General features: G+C 36.0%; 1 protein-coding gene across 1 annotated transcript in view; it reads left to right on the top strand.

The window, feature by feature from the left end:
• The window catches only part of BBS9 (Bardet-Biedl syndrome 9), a 283034-nt gene that overhangs the window by 21648 nt on the left and 241948 nt on the right, over positions 1-19438 (top strand). Inside the window, exons 6-9 of the mRNA XM_036378769.2 lie at positions 7650-7824; positions 11519-11603; positions 13312-13495; positions 14724-14853. Coding sequence (XP_036234662.1) covers positions 7650-7824; positions 11519-11603; positions 13312-13495; positions 14724-14853 — 574 coding nt within the window. The remainder of the gene's footprint in view (positions 1-7649; positions 7825-11518; positions 11604-13311; positions 13496-14723; positions 14854-19438) is intronic.

Below are 19438 nucleotides of genomic sequence, written 5' to 3' on the forward strand. Positions count from 1 at the left end.
TCTTCCTGATGCATCCCAGGATACCATCAGCATTTTTGGCCATAAGGGCACACTGCTGGCTCATGGACATCTTGCTTGTTTCCCCCAGGTCCTTCTCCGCAGAACTGCTTGGACAAGCTCTCTTGGACTCCTTGTCCCTCTAGGGCATGTTCCCCTGGGATTCTTCAAGAAGGTCCCTGAAGAGGCCAAAGTTAGCTCTCCTGAAGTCCAGTGTTGTGATCCTACTCACTGACCTCCTTCTTCCTCACAGGACACTAATGATCTCATGGTCACTGTAGCCAAGGCTGCCCCTAACCTTCACATCTCTAACCATACATTCTGTGTTTGTTAGTGAAGGTCCAGCAGTACACCTTTCCTAGTAGGCTTCTTCACCACCAGTGCCAGAAAGTTATTGTCAGTGCTTTCCAAGAATCTCCTGGGTTGTTTATGCCTTACTTGTGGTTCCTCCAGCAGATGTCCAGGTGGTTGAAGTCCTCCATGACAACCAGGACCTGTTACTGTGAGGCTACTTTCAGCTGTCTGTATAAGACCTCATCTGCTTCCTCCTCTTCCCCCTCAGGCAGCCTGTAGCAATTACCCGCAACAGTGTCACCCTTAATAGTTTGCCCTTTAATCCTAACCCATAAGCTCTCAACTCACTCATCATCCTCCCTGAGACAGGGCTTCATGCATCAAAGTACTTTGGGAAGTGCTTAGCCATCATGAAGCTTCTTAGTGTAAGGAGACTATAAAAGGAGAAGTAGGAGAAAAGATAGGGAATTTCACTGGGTTTTAACAGTGGGATCATGTAGTTCTGTCTCATGGCTTCGTGAGAACAAAATTTTCAGGTCTGTTTTAAATGGAATTTTAAACTTGATAGATTTATTTGATGATGGTGACTTAAGATCTTACTGATAACTTTTGAAAGTACCAAAAATATTGAAAAATAGGACATGCATTCAGCTTCAGCTTAACTCAGTGAAAGGTCTGCTGTTGATTTATGATTCTCTATAAACATCCATGTGCCTGAACTATTCAGTCGTGTTATTGATTTTGAAGGGCAGCTGGTGACAGTACTTGTTTGTGGGAGATTTGCTAGTTCAGTAGAGTTGTTCTGTAATATTTATATAATGTATGATAGGTGTATAACTTTAGATGAGAGCAGAAAAGTTCGCAGACTGGAATTTCTCCTACTTGCTTTAGAAAAAGTGCATGCCAGTGTTGTAATGCCTGTATGAATGCAAGGCTCTTAGAAAAAGATTTCTGCAGCTGCTGGGGCCTGAAAAGTAGTTACTGAACAAGTTATGGCAACAAACAGAATTTAAGGACAAGAATTTTACCATCTCTTCATGAATCATCATTTTTCAGGCTATATCCAGGCATACAGCCATTTTCAGGACCTCCTCTATTTATGCTATATATAATTAATCTTCTGCATTGAAAAAAAAGAACAAATTTGAGTGACACTGCTTTCACAGCTGCCTGAACATTTTTACTGAGGGTATTTCTTGCACTAGGTGGAAGCATTCACATTTATTTTTAGAAAAAATTATTCTCTTAATATGGAGGTTGTGATAAACAAATTTTTGTACTACAGTCTGTTTAGGGGAAGAGACTTTACCTGTCATGCATACACAGTGCCAAATACTATGTTTCTTTCAGTAGGCATTTTAGTATGTTGGATGTTGCAGCTATGACACTTTGGGGTCTTTATACTGCATGCTGGTCTATCCTACTCCTTTGAACCATACTAGTGTTTTTCCTAAGGGTCCTTCCACCACCTCAGGTTAATATGAGATTTAAAGGCATAATTCCCAAGTAACATAATTTAACTATTTCATCTTCTGTGGCAAGACTTGAATCAAGAACAAAGGAGTATATCACAAGTCTCTAAGGGATTAACTGTGTGAGTGAGGGCTGATTGGCCTTTGGAGATACTTCAATAGTTCAAGAGTCTCTATCTGAAATCCTCCTTATGTTTTATGGCAGGCAGAAATCTATGAGAGGTTAGAATTCAGTATGACAGGTGAGAGAAGCAATGATGTTTTTTTTCTTGTGGCAGCGCTGACTCCATGCTTTACTATGACTTGACCAGGGAGGCTCCTTACAGAGAGGGCTGTTACAGAGAGAGCATCTGGGGCTTATGAATATGTTGGGACTCATTAATATGTTTTACTGCAATGCTTTAATATCCAGAATGGTTTAAGAAATAATTCAAGCTAACATCAGTAGAAAAAGGACTTACATGTTTTCCTTAAAACGAAAGGACATACATGTTTTCTTTAACACTTTCCTTAGTTTCTCTTGAAATTCTTCTCTTCCTATCCACTACTCTATTTTTTATTTCCTTCCCAGTGGAGTGATTTTTCAATTCCAGTAAAAAAGCACCCAGTCAGTGTCAGCTGGAACATGTGTACACTTTGTGCATCAGTTGGGGTCGGTACTTGCATTAGCACTGAGCAATGCAGGGCAATTTTTGTCTTTGCTTGTGTTCAGGGTATTGGCAGTCAGATCCTCTGGCCTAGGATGAATGGCCACAGCTGAAGCCCTGAACTTTGAGCCTTTCTGTAGTTATGCAAGGAGCAGCCACCAGACCTCCAAGCCAGTAAATTCAGAGTTCTTTCTGAATGTACACTGACACTTGCTTCGTGCACTGGGTTAGGGAGGTAATGTAAGACTTGCCTTTTACTCGGCATACATTGTTTGAAGAACTGTTCAAGTTATTTTCAAATGGTGTTTCTATTTGCCAGACCTGATCCCTGAAGTTCTTTTCTCACAGTTGCCCAAGATCTGCTTTACTAAAGGAGCTACACTCAGCAGCAAGTTTTCCAAAATGGGTTTGAACTGGAGAAATCTGTGTTCCCTATGCTGTGAGAAATTTCAGGGGCAAATTTCAACGATGAAGGAAAAGGAAAGCATACTTGCTTGCTTCAAGTCAGGACAGGAACTTGTCTTCCTGTGTGTGAGAATGTAGTTTATGTGCATCACTTCACTGGTCACTTTTTTGTCATATGAGGAAAGCATTTCCCATGTATCATTAAAGGACTCTTAGGCTCCTGAGTGTGTTGTAAATGCCAGTTCATCTTTTAATTTTGTTTCATTGATGTTTCCTTCCACACAAGGCTTTTTTAGTGAGGCATTTGATTACCATTGAAGGCAGTTAAAGTTTTCTCTGCTGACATCTTCCTAAACTCTGTAATTTTATGATGTTTTTTTCTGATTTCCAATTTATCCCATTGCAGTTTTCATTGCCTGATTTCACGTGGTGCTCAGGCCCTGTGATTAAATAATGTACATTCTATGAAAATTATTTGATGCCAGAGAGGAAGCTCAGAGTACAGGAAATCATTAACATGCAAAAAAACTTGAGCACCAAAATAACTTTAATTAGAAGCTTATTTCAAAGAGCTACCACCTGCCTCTCATTTTGTCTTTGCATTAGCTCTAAAAATACATTGTGGCTTAAAAGTGTGATGTAAATATATTTGTATCTGGAATATATTTTTCATAATAAAACTACAAAACAACAGTAGCTAGTCTTGTGCTTAAAAGTAGCTCTCTCTGACTAAGGGACATTCCTCTTGAGATGCAAGCTGATGAAACTATGTAGAGTACACTAAGTGGTACCATCTGATATACAGAAAACACTGTGGTTTATATTTTCACTTTATAAATGTGTCATTGGCAAGGCCAACTGGCTGCAATAAGCTTTTTTGAAATGGACATTTCTGGTTGAGTGTTTGGAAGACTGCATTTCTCAAAGTGAAACGTAACAACTCCATTCACTACACACACATTAAAAACAAATGGCTGAAGGAAATAGGTTGACCTATGAAAAGTGGGAAATAGGAGTTCATACACAATGTAACATTCTTTAATTGTGCTTTACATGTAATAGTTTGGATAACTGGAGTTTGAAGCATTAGTACAGGCTAGTTAAAATCCAAATTTGAAAATTAGTGAGTAGGAACAACACAATTATGATGAACAAAGTGGTGGGTATATTAATAAGTGTTGCTGTGCTTTTAAAAGCCAAAGAGTGATTGCTGATTCAGTCTTGTGCCTCTGTTTCTTCAGACAGTACAGTTCAGTACTACAGTGTGCTTGCAGATCATTGCTCTAAAGAACTTGTTATATTATGTCATGTCATATCATATTGTGTCACTGCTGTGTAAACAGGAGAGATTTTAACAATGAGATTTGTGTGTGATTTTGGTTATGCATGCTAAAGATGAATGCTTCCATGTTTCACATGACATGTAGCTTCATATATGTTGCAGGAAATGCTGTAGTGCTTCACTTCATCACTTTCATGATGTTATGGAATTGGTAAGAAGATTGATGTTTATAATATAGAGAAGAACAGAAGCTATTACTCTTTGTTACTTAAGCAGCAGCCTCGACGTTTGTAATGACTTTTGCTTTTTTCTGTTATTTGAATTGTAATATGGCTACTAGATTATCACTTTGTATCAATTATATCTGCTATAGTTTTCATCAGAAGAGTAGAAATTAACAACTTAATAGTATATTTTAGACAAGCTTAAACCCCAAAGATTTTGGCCAGCAGTTGTCTAAGAGACAGTTTTCTTACTACTATCATTATAACCAGGAGTACCTGAAATTTAATTATATTACAAAATAGATAAGATTTCTGTGGGGCATTCACTTTGCAATTAATGTCTTTTACTTTTGGTCTATATCAAGCAATGCTTAGAACTTTTCAAAATGTAATAGCAATTTGGTAAAAATTTAAACATACATAACATTGTTATTTTTTTCTGTGACTTAAATTGTTTTATTTACAGTTTTAATTTTTCATTCTTGTTTTTTTTTTCCCCCGACTTTATATCTTTCTGTGTTAAAAAAGATGAAAAATAGTCAGCCTTAAAACCCCCAAAGTACAAATGTGTTCTACCACTGTGCCCTTCAACATAAAAATTTCAAGCTGCCATCTGTAATCCATTTGTCTTCAGGTTATGGGTGCCAGGGAGTCCCCCTGAAGTTAGATATTGAAAGTTAAAGTTCAGGAAATAGGGCTAGTGGACAGCTGCAGATTTCCTTTGTAGCACACTACTGATGGAAGGAGAATTCATAGCAGACTTTGGAAGGGGATTTTAAAATTCTCTATACCCAGACTTACAGGGTTGTATTCTTGAGAAAAGTGTAGGATAGAAGTGGAACCAAACAGCTGGCTACTGTGAAGTGGTGAGAGGGTTTACAGTGCCTGATGCTGAATGTGATTTTGAGGTAACAAAGGGAGAAGGGCTGTGGTCACACGGACACTTGGGTTATGAAGCATGGTTTTCTTGCACATCAAACAAAAATGCCACTAGTTATTTGTAGTAGCCAGTGACTATACTTCAAAATAACCATACCTGAGAGAGTGTGGTGACAACTAGCAGGCTAGCACCTTTTACTAGATATCAGTGTTTATACTAGTTTCTAAAGGAACTTTTATAGGTTAATAATTATTTTATACAGCTGACTCACTCGTACCCTTTCTAGACTGCATCAGCAGTGTGATGATAATGTCAGCAGCTGTTGGGAAGTAGAAACTGGGTATAATTAACATTGATAGCATACCAGTACAAAACTGCTCAATTTTCCCTGCTGGTTCCTAGTCTTGTCTGATCAGGAGCATGTGATAGGACTAAATCCTGTGAAATTTCACAGCTTAGAAGGGACAGAAATCTAGTGTAGATGCCTTGGAGTAGTTCAGAGATAAAAGACAGAATGACTTCTTTGAATGTCTGATTTGAATGATTCTTCTTTTGACATCATCTAGTCCAATCCCACTTCCTGAGCAGATTTGGCTAGAAGTTGCTTAGGATTGTGTTCTGAATACAGAACATACAGAACATGTTGTATTTTCTGTATGTCTATGGGAGAAGAATTTACAACCTTTCTGGAAAATGGGCTGTAGTGTTTGATGACCTTCACAGTAAGAAACAAAACAACCAAAAAACCCCAAACAAAACAAAAACAACAAAAAAACCACCAACAAAAAACCCCTCCAACCCATGTTCAGATAGAATTTCATGTGATGCAGTTTGTTACTGTTTACTTTAGTCCTGTAAGTGGATGCCACAGAGAAGAGTCTGTCTTGCTCATCTTTTCACTGGAGACTGAAAGATTCAACTTTGCCTCAACCAAATGAGCAATCTGAATTGCGCTTTCAAATGTCCTTCTTATCATGTGTTTGTTATTTGTAATAGGGTTTATGATATGTTATGAATTATATGCAGAATCTGGAACAAAAGGATTTTTAGAAAATGGGAAAATCGGAAAAAGAGATGAAGGAAGTGGGAAGGACCCTGCTGCTTTATCTTCCTTCTTTTTTTTCCCCCTGTTTTTACCCTAATCTAAATTTTTACTGTGTATTTCAATCACAAGGACAAGTAATACAACATACTTTCTGGCCTTTTACACTATTTACTTTTAAGTAGTTAAAGTTTCTGTGAAGAATCACAGTGGAGAAGAACAATGTTTTGCACTGTACATTTGTTGCATTTCAGATATTGAATATTTCTTTGACTTTTGTTAGCTTTTTGGAACTGTAAGAATGAACTTTTAGTCTATTTTTGTTTTGCTTCACCTTCTTATGTTAGAAAACTCATTAAAGGATTGAGGGTGGAACTTGATGAATAGACAATTTATTTGGGTTTTTCATGCATACGGAATTATTCCTTAGACAAAATAGAGTATTTTAATTGAGGTGAATAGACATTTCGAATTACATTTGAATAGACAATAGATATTTGAATATTTCATGTAGTGTTTGCAAGGTAAGAGCTAATCTATGAATTCAGGAGAGATGCATCTATCAGCTTCAGAAATTGTTAGTCCTAATGGTATAGCTCTCTTTGAATGCCTAAAAAATACTGTTTGTACGAGTTGTTACTCTTGCATATGAAGTGCATAATCAGCTTTTGATCTAAGAAATCTTCCCAGTGAGACTTTGAATTTAGATTGGTGTACTTGAGGCATGACAAGCCGTGGCTTATGTCATGTCTTATGGCTGCTGAATAATGCATGAGGCTTGAAGTAATTTACTTCAAGCTGCAATTTTTTTATTTGATATTTTTTAGACTTGCTGGTAATACAGAGTTGGACTTTTTTTTTTTTTGCTTTTTCTTTCCTTAAGAACAGAAAATGTGAATGTAAAACATGGAAGATATTACCATTTTGTATTATTTTCACAATACATATTTGTGGGTCTTTCTGTTATGTTGCTTAAGTAGACTTGAAAGAATTGAATTGGTTAATTTAAACCACAGTTGTTATGACTGCTTGTAAGGTATGGAAGCATTTAGGAACCAGAATAATTTAGTGTTATGGGAATATTGAAACATTTCTTTAAACAGAAATTATAATAGTTATATCCTTAGGAATTTTGTTTTGAAATAAAGTATCTTGCTGCTTTTTTTTAACGTATTCTGAATGTTATTCCCCTCCACAATCTAGTTTGTTTATTTTAGAAAGTAAGCTTTTATTGAGGTTGGAATATTTAGTGTTTTTCCTTGTAGTAAACACTGCCATAAATGAAAATTTGCTTTTGTTAGGATTACTTATGAGTACAATTTTAATTTACTCACGGTTTTAATATTAAAACTACACAAATAATGTTGCTTTGTTTCCTTTGTGTTTCTTTCTCGTGCTTCCCTTAGGTCGAGATTTGATCTGCATACAGTCCATGGATGGGATGCTCATGTTGTTTGAACAAGAAAGTTATGCTTTTGGCCGGTTTTTACCTGGTTTTCTTCTGCCTGGTCCTTTGGCTTACAGCTCTCGCACAGACTCTTTCATTACAGTCTCTTCTTGTCAGCAGGTTGAGAGTTACAAGTATGTGTTTATGTTCAGTAATTATAGTCAATTTTGGTGGTATCATTTACTAGGAAAACACATTGAAAGTAATCTTGTTTAATTTTTAATGCCTTTGCTGGAGTATCCAAAAGCAAGTAGTTGCAGGAAAGATGTTATATGCTGCTGAGTGATGACTGTCTCAGTACAGTCATAGAAGAAAGTGTGCTGTGAGTCCTGAGGACTTTATGGTCCTATTTGGTTTTTATAAAGGTAGTAAGTCTACTAGTTTATCAAGGCTCTGTTGCTCCCAAGTGCCAGGTTTTTTTCCTTGCTTCAGTTCAGTCTAGTCTGTGCTTTCAGCACTGGAACATGGATGAAACTGTTGTGAGCTGTTTTAGCTTGTGACCATATTAAGTTTATGGGCTCAACATTTAGAAAAATAGAACAATATGGAAAGTGAAGACTGTACAAGACATTTCCACTTCCTCCAAGCAGAGGGTCTGTGTGTTATAAGGCCAACCAGACACAAATCTAATAGATAATAAGAAAGAGAATGTGAAAGATTTTGATGGACAGGCAAGGGAGCATTTGGGTTTACTGTGGAGGACCAGCTTGAGTCCATGGGGCTTTCTGATGCAACCATCATGTTGAGAATTTATCAAATATCCATCCGTTTAGAATCAGATGGATGCTTGAGCAGTTGGACATTGTGGTGGATATCTGCTGTGAAGCCTTTCTCAAGATGTTTCCCTGTTGCAGACCCTTGTTCTCACAGAGGACTAATGTTAGGGTTATAGACTCTCTATCCCTAGCAGTAAATTGGGGTGGTGTTTGAGGCAGAGCTACTACCTGTGATGAAAAAAATCCACACCCGCTAAAATGGATGAGAAAGTCAGAGCTGTCAGTCTGCTCTGTAAGAGCAATAGTTGTTCACAGTTCTAACCAGCAGGCAAAAAGATAAGTGATGATGATACTGAAGCCAGTATTTCCTTAACATCTTCATCATGGATAGAAGGACAATGCATGTCCTGAAATTCAAGGACAGTGTTAAATTTCTGGAAGTGGCTCATAAAATACAAGAAGGTTAGATAGGGTGGCCATTCAGAGGAATCTCATGAGGCTGAAGGAATGGGCAAGTACCTTAAGGATTTTTTTCAGAGGTAATCATACATATTGAAGAAAATAAGAATGCCCCTTTTTATAAATAATGCCGTGAGAATCTAATCCAGAGAATGTTAGTTGAACACAGTGCTTTGTCATACTACCCTCCTTTGTCACCTATAGTTCTCAAGCAATATTATTTTCATTTTGCTGCTTAAGATTAATCAGATTATAGGTATCATGTATTGTTTTCTTAAAACTGGACAAGATATACATGCTGCAAGTAAAAGTAATTTAATAAACAGTTAATAATTTTCCTAAGAATTTAAATTCTAATACAGTATTAGAATAAAATTGTAATATAATTTATTAATGCTGTCAAGGAATAAAGAAACATTTTTTCCTTTAAAATGAACATCTCACGTGTTTAAATTATGTTCAGATTCTTGACCTTTACAAAAGATGTGGCTACAATTATTCGTCAGTCTCTTATTAAATCAACAGTGTGCCATCCTTACTGTAGGGATATAGTTGTAAAGGAATTTTTCACTTGGTTATTGGTCTTTAATGTCAAATGTTAAGACACTAATGGAACTAATCTCTAGTGTGTGTCTGAAATATTAGGACATTAGAACAGAGTTAAGTAATCCTTTTAAAGTGAAGGAAATAGATATACTAAGGAGAGAATAGGTTATTTTTATGGTATTGAATAAAAAATACAACAATTCCATCTAGTGCTTTTAGCAGAACAAGTTGCCAAACTTCAAATTACCCATCTTCTTATAGCTCTTACAGACCAATTGCCTCATTTGATAGCAATTTTTGCTGTTTTGGTCCTGAATTCTTTCAAGATCTAAAAGCAAAATGCCTCTTATATGCTTGATGTGATAGCTGAATTGAAAGTTTGTGTTTGTCATCTATGGCTTGAGTTTTTTTTCATTACAGACTATATGCAGGTAGCTGGTACTTAAATATCAGTATGTATTGCTGTTTGATGTGAGCTTGATTTGAAACCTCTGTATTAGGTCTCTGATTAGTTATTAAAATGTTATTGTGCTTTCCAAAACTATCAGTAAAATACAGTGAAGAAAAAATTTTGTTAGGTCAGGATCCTTCTTGCTCCTTAACTCAATTTATTCAGCGATTCTGTGAATCTGCAGTTTCTCTTATAAATGTGTTAAACTGAGAAAGGGAAGTAAATTCATTCATACGGAGGGCAGTTAAAGACATCCTAGTTGTACTAAAAGCAGCTCTCTCAGTATTATTAAATAGGTCATGGCATTCAACTTAAACAATTAGATTTTTTTTACTCCAAGTACATAGTTTACCTTTGTAAGTAAAACAATTTTAGAAACTAAAATCCTTCAGTAGCAAGCAGAGAGTCACTGGATAGTTAGGTTTGGAAGGGACCTTTGGAGATCATCTAGTGCAAGCCCTCTGCCAAGCCCCCTGCCAAGACACAGGAATATCCAGTTAGGCTAGTCCAGTGACTGTCTCCAGAGAGGGAGACTCCATGACTCCCCAGTCAGCCTCTGCCTCCTCCCTCAACGTAAAGAAGTTTTTTGTCACGTTGAAGTGGAACTTCTTGTGTTTTAATATATGGCCATTACATCTTGTCCTTTTGCTGCACCACAAATACATTCATGAAATATGAAGAATATTGTTGTCATGATTTTAAATCTCCAACTTTGACAATGAGGAAAAATATGTACTGCTATTTTAGACTGAATTGGAACATTCAGAGTTGTGTTGCTTTAAGCTTCAGAGCTGATGGTACTCCATGACTTTTGGGATCAGTTTAAGTGAGGTCTTATCCTATTGTTTATTTCACTTATGTAGAAACCTACAGATTACCTATGTGCATACAGAGGAAATGGGGTAGATCAGTGAGTTAGGATACCAGCACAAATTCAGGAAACAGTTGCAGAAGAATCAGTGTGGATGCAGTTTGAACACACAACTTTACATAGTTGTAAAGAGGACAGATAGATGTGCAGAGTTTTTATGGCAGTTGATGTTGTTTGTTCAAATGTCTTCATTGCCAATTTTTCTTAGCATGGTTTGTTGGCAGTTAAAATAATAAAACCTCCCCAAAACTTTCAACTTTTGCTAAATGTTCCACCAACTCATTTCAGTTTACTGTGGTCTCTTAGATTGGAGCCACTTTAGTTTGCTTAATGGAGCTGCTTGTAAGTTTCACTATTAGATAGAGCAGATTGTATTTCTGAGTGGTTTAGAAGTTTTTTGAAAGCTTAATAAGAGCAAGAAAAAGTAATTTTTTATTAGAATTCCTATTTCATCATTTGATAATTTGTTTCTTCTATCTTTGTGGTCTGTACTTCTATCTACTAATATTTAGACTGTTGAATTTATTTTAACTCCACATAAAATCTGAATAGAAATGCTTGTTTTAATTTCTACCTTTACATTTAGCTGCTATCCTACACTGATGCTAGTCTTAACATCCTTGCTGACAGTAGGCATGTTGTAGTAGACTTTCTAACCATCCTCTTAGGCTGTGATTTTACTGTGTATGTGTACTCATGATAATAATATTTTATTTTTTACTTAATGTAGAAGGTAACTACAAAGATACAATTCTAAAAAAATATTTTTTAACTGCCTGTAACAGATACCAAGTGCTGGCATTTGCGACAGATGCTGATGAAAGACATGACACAGAACAGCGAAAACTCAGTTCTGGGAAAAGGCTTGTGGTAAAACCCGTTTATTTTACATCCCCTTTATGGACACTGCACACATATTGAAATGGCTGACGCTAGGTAACGAATGGAAACACTGTCTGCTGACAAGGGACCTCATCCAAGTGCTGCTAAAGGCAATGGAAAGACTCCAGTAGATTTCTATTAAGGTTTCTTTGGGCCTCAGTTGTTTTAGGCTGGGCCTTAAAACTCGCTGTTGTTCTAATGAGAAAAGAAAAACAACTGCGGTGAAAATAACTATTTCCAGGGCAATTTGTAATGCAGAACCTACACTGTAGTAAAATAGATAAACAGGTACACCTGAATTATTCCTCATGTTTTTAAATGAAGTCTGATTGTGACTTTGTGTTGTAGAAAATGAATCTCATTCTCCTTAGGGAATCCTTTGTACTTAGAGAATAATTCTCAGTGCAATCTTTCCATACATAGTGTCCTGAACTCTCTTTGTCAAGAACCTGTGGGTTCAGTAGTCTTCTGGAAGTCCCTGTCAGTAATTTGTTTAATATTTGAGCTGCCTCTCTGTAAGATGAAGAGAATTTAATGCTTTGTGGTCCTGCAGTAGAATCGCTTGGCTGCTAAATATACTGCATATATAAAATGCTAGAGTCATCATATTTCAGGTACAACAGTAAAATCTTGGGAGAGGATCTTTCTTCCACTGACTTATTGTAGAATTTTTCAAATACTCGTAGGCTGAGTCCTCCATATAGAAGTAGGAGAAGGCAATTTATAAATAAAAAACCTGGAGACTTCATCAGATATACTGCAGATTAAACAGTTTTTTTAAAATCTAAAATGTGAAGCATGCTAGGAAACAAATGTAATAAGCTGGGTTTTTCCCTTTAACTTTTAAGATGGCACTTCAAGTTTCATATATCAGATATGCCAGGATGTTTGCTGACACATTCTATACTCTTTAAGCAAAATAATTGGTGCTCTTCATATAGGAAGTGCTGGCACTTGAACTTTGATATATTTTTACTTCAAAATTCTAAATTTCAGTTTAACCAGCTTGGCAAAAGTCAAAAGCATTTTTTGCATATGTGTTTAGTTGAAATTTCTCAGAGGAGCTGAAGAAACAAACCAATGAAATGTGTCAATAAGCTGTAGTATTGTTTAAAGACAGGTGGGGCAGGATTTCTAAGTAGCTGTTTATTATATCAATGTACATAGTTGGAGAAGTAAACAAACTATGGCATACACCAGCATTTTCCAGATAAGAAGGTGTACATGAGTGTCTGCAAACATAAATATTGGCTTACACACCTAAAACATTTGTCTAGTTTTCCATTTACATATATTGGCAGAATCAGTTGTCACCTTTTACTCTTTATCCTTGTCCTTTAATAACCAAGGACATGTAGTGTGGCAGATGAAAATTACTCTAAATATCTATTCTTGGATTCATTAGTTAAAGTATGAAGCATTTCCATTTTGAATGAGATGTGTATTTTAAATTCCAGATGTACTTAACTGTTTGCATAGCAAACAATTCATGACTATTAAGATGTTTTTGCTGCTTGAATCACATTAAGGAAAGCTACTGACTGCCCTCAGAATAACAGGATAATTCTTATCCAGAGAAAGACCTTGATTTTGCTTTTCTATCTATGTTAATGATGCGTAATTTGATTAGTTCTGAGTCCTTGTCTTTAATATGCAGTTGTCATTTGATTTTTGAAGCATGCTTTTTCTTTTGAAGGTGGATTGGGTTTTAAACATTGGAGAGCAAGCACTGGATATATGCGTTGTCTCCTTTAATCAGGGAGCTTCTTCTGTTTTTGTGCTTGGTGAGAGAAACTTCTTTTGCCTAAAGGATAATGGGCAAATACGATTCATGAAGAAGCTTGACTACAGTCCGAGTTGCTTCATTCCTTACTGTTCAGGTTTGTAAAAGGAAAACGTAACTTTAGTTTGGTTACTTTTTAATTTTTTTTTTTTTAACCACTGAATAAATATATTTTTCTGAATAAGCAGACTGGGGCATTGTGCAACCTGGTCTAGTGGAAGGTGTCCATGGCATTTAGGTTAGATATTAGGAAGAAATTCTTGAGTGTGGTGTGACACTGGAACAGGTTGCCCCAATGCTGGCAGTGTTGAAAGCCAGTTTGGATAAGGCCTTGGTCTAATGGGAGGTGTCCCTGCCCATGTTAGTGGGAGCTGGGACTTGATGATCCTTAAGGTCTGTTATAACCCAAGCCATTCTGTGATTCTGTGAGTCTATGATCTGTAGAATCATAGAATTTGGAACTCTCTTTTTGAACAAGGCAGGTTTATTTTCAAATGTTACTTTTTGTAAAGTGCCATAATTTTTAGAATCTAAATATTTTCTTATCACCAAATGAAGATACTTATCTGATGCCCAGCTATGAAAGCAACAAACATGGAAGAATGACAGTCTTTAGAAGAGTAAACTAGTGTTTGAGGACCTTCTGCTTGAGGACCTTTTGATTTACGACCTTCTGATATTTACAGATTCTTAAAAATATCAAAGTTTATTGTTATTACATTGGTGGAAACAACTTGGTTAGATACTTGGTTCAAATTATAGACTATTAATACCTATTCTCTTTTAATGTTTCAAAAACTATCTGATAAGTTTTTGACAGTATGTCTCCTTTTGAACTTGAAATATAATTTTAATCTGAAGAAATTTGATCTTAGCAATCTTCACATTTTGTACTTTCTGATTTGAATTGTACTATAAAAAAACCCTATAAATGCATGCACATTTAATTGGTATTCACAAGTGAAAGAATTAGTGAATAGTGTAAATAGCAGACATTTAATCGATGTGTATTTTGTCATATCTATCCTGGCATGTCAACATGGCCATTATGAGTCTTTGTCACGTTTTAAATTACCAAACATGGCTGGCCAGAACCCTAGAAAGTTGTGGCATGTATTGTGAAATATGCTATTAAAATTGGTATCCATAATTAATTACATATGTCCTTGGTTGTGTCAATGTAACTTTCCTAACTTTTGATGCTTTATAATAAATTAATTTATAACAACTAATGGATTAAAAATAAAAGAAAACATAACTATAAAGAAAAGTACTGTCTTTTGAAAAATCTTTCATCCTAAAATTGTTTTTTTGTCTTTGAACAGTACGAGAAGGAACAATAAACACTTTAATTGCAAACCACAATAAAATATTGAATGTTTATCAAGATATTACATTGAAATGGGCCAGTCAACTTCCCTGCATTCCTGTATCAGTAAAAGTAGCGAATTTTCAGTAAGTAGCTTGTTAAAGTTTACTTTTTACTTAGATTAATCTCTGGTTTTAGATTTATCCGTGTATAGATCCTAACAAACAGATCTGAGGTATGTAACAAATAAGGTAACTTTTAAAGGGAAAATTCTAAATTTTTTTCCTTTGTTTTGTAAGATGTTCATTTTAATAATGAGTGCGTGTCCTGGGGTAACTTTATGATGCTTTATGTATGCTAGAACAATACTAGAATTGCTCTATTGTGCTTTAGATTTCCTGTTTTTTTGAGTGAAGTTTGAACCTGGAATCACATAGCTCCAGGCCAGCAGCTTCTTTCTGAAAAGAATGAAAAGTGTGGTTGTGCAATCTGGCAAGGTCCTTCCCTGAGACAGGAAAATAGGGAAGCTCACTGAAAATCTGTTCTTCATTAAGTGTTTCAGAGCATATGCATTCCAGAGATGATTTGTTAGAACAGATTACTAAAATCCAATGTTAAATTATGGAAATAAAAGAATGTTTAGATTGCTGAGGGCTGCACTGCACCAGAAGAAAACTCCTCCTAAAAGAAGCATGAGACAGATCAAGGAAAAAGTGATTGGGTGAAGAGAAGGTAGGATGTGTTTATAACTTGTCCTGGGACTGTCACTGAGATAAGCAAACCACAGAAAGGTTCAGCCAGTGTTTTTATACAGTCCAATTTATGCCTGTACTGTGTGCCCCCAGAGATGGGCTGGGTGCTGGTTGCCCAGTGCCTATGACCATAGGGGATGCAGAAGGATCATGTAGATCTGATCCTCAGCAGGCTGGTGGCTGCTGGGCCAACATACACTGGATTGCTAAACATTTGATCATAAGTCAAGCATTTTACCTCCAAACAAATGGAAATAGAACATCTGACTAACTAGCTTTACTGAGTTGTGCAGTCATCTGATGGATGTTTGTGTCTTGTTTGTTACTAATAGATACAAAATTTAAAAAAAAATATTCATAATTTATTTTTTTAGGAGAGAGTTGGGCTGGCTTTCATCCAACAAGATGTCTTAACAACTGAAAAATAATGAACAGTCTCAGTGGGCCACTTAGTATAACACAGAAGCTAATTATACAGGATACAACAGTACAGCTTTTGAAGTATGGAAAAAAATATTTGAATTACAAAAATTTGAAAAAAACCACTGACATTTACAATAGCAGATTGCACTAACATTTGTATATACAATTACTTGTTTGGGAACCCATTATATTGAACCATCTGTTTCAATAATATGTCTAAAATGTTTATGCAGCTTCTGCCTGTTCCCTGTGAACTTCAACACTCAGCAGTTTGATATTAGGGAGAAATTTCAGAGCCTAAAATCTGTCCCAGCTCAATTTGCTAGTCAGAATTCCCACAGACCTACGAATGCCAGGGTTTGACTGGAGGTTGTGTTCTTTAGCAGGTAGAGAGGCAGCAATGCAGTGATGCAAACCTCTTTATACAGGTACTGATGAACCAAGGAACATCTGTATGCCTGCCCCCCATGGCCTGAAAGGCATTGGGAGATATGCAGGGCTGTGTGTTTCTGAGCTATGCTTTTACCTGTCTATTGGAAAATATGCAGTATGCTTGTACTTCCTTCTGGCATTAAAAAAAATGAGCTAAACAGCAAAAACTGTAGTAAAGCCTATAGAGATAGTAATTTGGCTTAAACAGGGCATATATGTTTCTTTTGGTGGGTTTTTTTAGTATTTTGAAAGGGAATTCTTTGTGAGTCAATGCGATAATGATTTTCTTGTACTCAAGAGAGACCTCCGTCTTAGTTGGGGCCTCTGAGCACAGCACTACTGTAACATAAATAATATTAAGGACTTTAATAAGCATAAAGTTGTTAATCCTACACTGCTGAAAGACTGAAGTGCCTTAAATACAATGTATGCCAATTAATTACTTTCTTCACTTTTATTGCAATAATACTTACAAAGTAAGTGGAGCACTCTGAAACAGTTGTCTCTACAGTTCATACATGTTCATTTGTATTTTTTCCTTGGCATAATGTCTGTTAGTTCTAATGTGTGACTCTAGCTTGCTGGATAAGAAAAACACAATTAGAAGCTATTTTATGTAAATCCCTTGGGGCAGGAGTAATGATTGCCTCACAAAAGCATTGTGATTCCACTGTATGCCCCTCATTATTTATGAATTGATTTTTCCTCTTAAAATAACATGTAATACAGTATTTCTCTATTGGAATACCAGTATGTAGAAAAAGATAATAATATACTACAACATTTGAGATTAAATCCCAGTACAAACTGCTTGATTTCCATCACATTCTCAGAAACATGGAAGGAAAAATAGAATCAAGGAGAAGCGGTTACTAAGAATATTTTGGGTGTTTCTGCACTCTAAAAGTTATGTGTTTTTAAGCTGTTAAATTACACTTTTTGCCTTCTGTTAAAACCTCAATGCTCTCTGTCAGGATGTTGAAAATTTGCTTCAAAATCTTGTGATCAGAAACTTGAACTACAGGCAAAATTTTGAGTGCTTATCTTATTCTGGGTTTTTCCTGAATATCTCTGTGACTAGTCACTGAACTTCAAGTTCAGTTCTTGTAATTATTATAGAAGTTTGTCCCTTATTTTGTTGGAAGTTTATGTTCTGGTTCTGGTAATATATATTAGTTACTGTTTCTGACATATTTTTAATGTCAAGGGGACTCCTACATATTTCACACTGCCTGGATTGCTTCAGAAGTGTAACCACTTAGACTGACAATTTCAATTAATTTGAATTGCTTAGGTCTCTGTCTCAGCACAAATTTATCTTCCCATGGATAAGCCTGCTTGAACAGTTACATTTTTGTGTGCCCTGGGTTGTTATCCTTCAAACTGTGGCTGTGCAAACACATTCTCACTGAAGCTGAAACTCTTGAAGAAAATGGTTTAGAAGAAGAAAATGGTTCTGCCTGAGTTGATTAAAAACCCCCAAACATCCACCCACCAAATCCACAAATAGCCCCTCCCAAACCTTTCTAGAGTGGTTTGAAGAGAAACTGTCCATATGCTGCAGCTAAAACAGCTGAAATCTACAAAAGTTGCACGAAGGAGTGATAAGAATCCCTACTCTGCTCAGAATTTCAGTGTTGAAATAGCAGTTGTAAGCAGCAGTATTTGCTTGGTATTCATTATAATTATGTAAGTATCTTCATAGAATTGACTTTAAAGTCCATTCCCTTTTTTCCTGCACTTGAGTTTCCATTTTTCTGTTTCATAAGAGACCTCTAAGACCTACTTTGTACCTCTGCATCTCCTTTGCAAAGGAAATTTTATACGCAGTATCTCTTACACTTACAGATTATATATGTTACAATTTTGTCACTGACTGATGCTTCTTGAGATGTGTTAAGATTTCTCTTTCTCTGTCTCTTTCTCTTCTCACTTTTTTTCACAAGTTGTATTTGTTTTCTGTATCTGAATTATTCTGTCTCCATGTTCTTGACCATAAAAGGTCCTTGGAGTAGATTATAATACCTAGACAACTATTTTTCTATTTATTTGACACTTGGCAGAGCTGTTTCACAGAGTGCATCTTTTAATGGCTGATTGATTGCACTGAGTATTAATTGCTCTGTCCTTGTTGGCCTGAAACTAGAACATTATGTTAAGGTGCATTTGGTCTGAGGCAAAATAGCTCATGTTGCCAGCCTCTGGGATATTTCTGTCACAAACATCTGAAATGCCAGTGTGAGTTGAATTTAAACACATAGATAGAGAATTATATATACACTTATTTAGAGTTTGGATGTAGTCTCAGGAAAGGGGTTTCTGTTTTGATTACTACCAAGTTATGAACCTGTGTTTTGCCATAGGAAAGCATGAAACCTTTAAATTGGGGACTATTTTTTTCCTTTTTTCCTTCTGAATATTTTTAAAGTTCATTACTCTCCATTTTATTTCTTGGTTTTGTTTGTATACAGTCTTCAAGTTATATCTGATAAGCCGGTGAATGCCAAAAGGTAGCTTGACTTTTTTCTTTTAAAATGAAATGGACTGCAAACTTGCTCAAATACCTCTTTTCTTCAAATCAGTGTTTCACAATGTGTCTAATTTTGGTTATTTGTGCTTTTGATTGTCCGCCAAGAAATGAAGTCTGGTGGTATACATATGGCAAAAAAATGTTGATTTCATGTGGAATTTATCAGCAGGCACAGTTCAAACAGGAAGCTAGCCTCAGAGTTTAGGGGGTGTGTTGTGGGAAAGATATTTCTTCCTTCTCTATTCTGCTGGGGACTCTTAGTACTTTAGTACTTTAGTTTATCACCAAACGTAATGGTTGATTGAAGGATATTTTCCCCTTCAGCCACATTAGAATTTGGTTAGTAATACCCAAAAGAAAAAATTTAGAGCCACTGTAGTGAGGCAGAGATTTGTGAGTTTGTGTTTGGGATAAGTTACCTGTTCTGAATATGGCAAATTGTGATTTAATTTCCTACATTTGTGAACCCATTATTTCAAAACTTGTGGTTTTTATATAGAGTCAATTGTGCATACTGTTGTGCTGTGCAGGGCCAGGAGCTGGACTCAGTGATCCTTGTGGGTCCCTTCCAACTCAGCATGTTCTGTGATTTTC

The sequence above is a fragment of the Molothrus ater genome, chromosome 1 (assembly GCF_012460135.2).
Source record: "Molothrus ater isolate BHLD 08-10-18 breed brown headed cowbird chromosome 1, BPBGC_Mater_1.1, whole genome shotgun sequence".
Classification (NCBI taxonomy): domain Eukaryota; kingdom Metazoa; phylum Chordata; class Aves; order Passeriformes; family Icteridae; genus Molothrus; species Molothrus ater.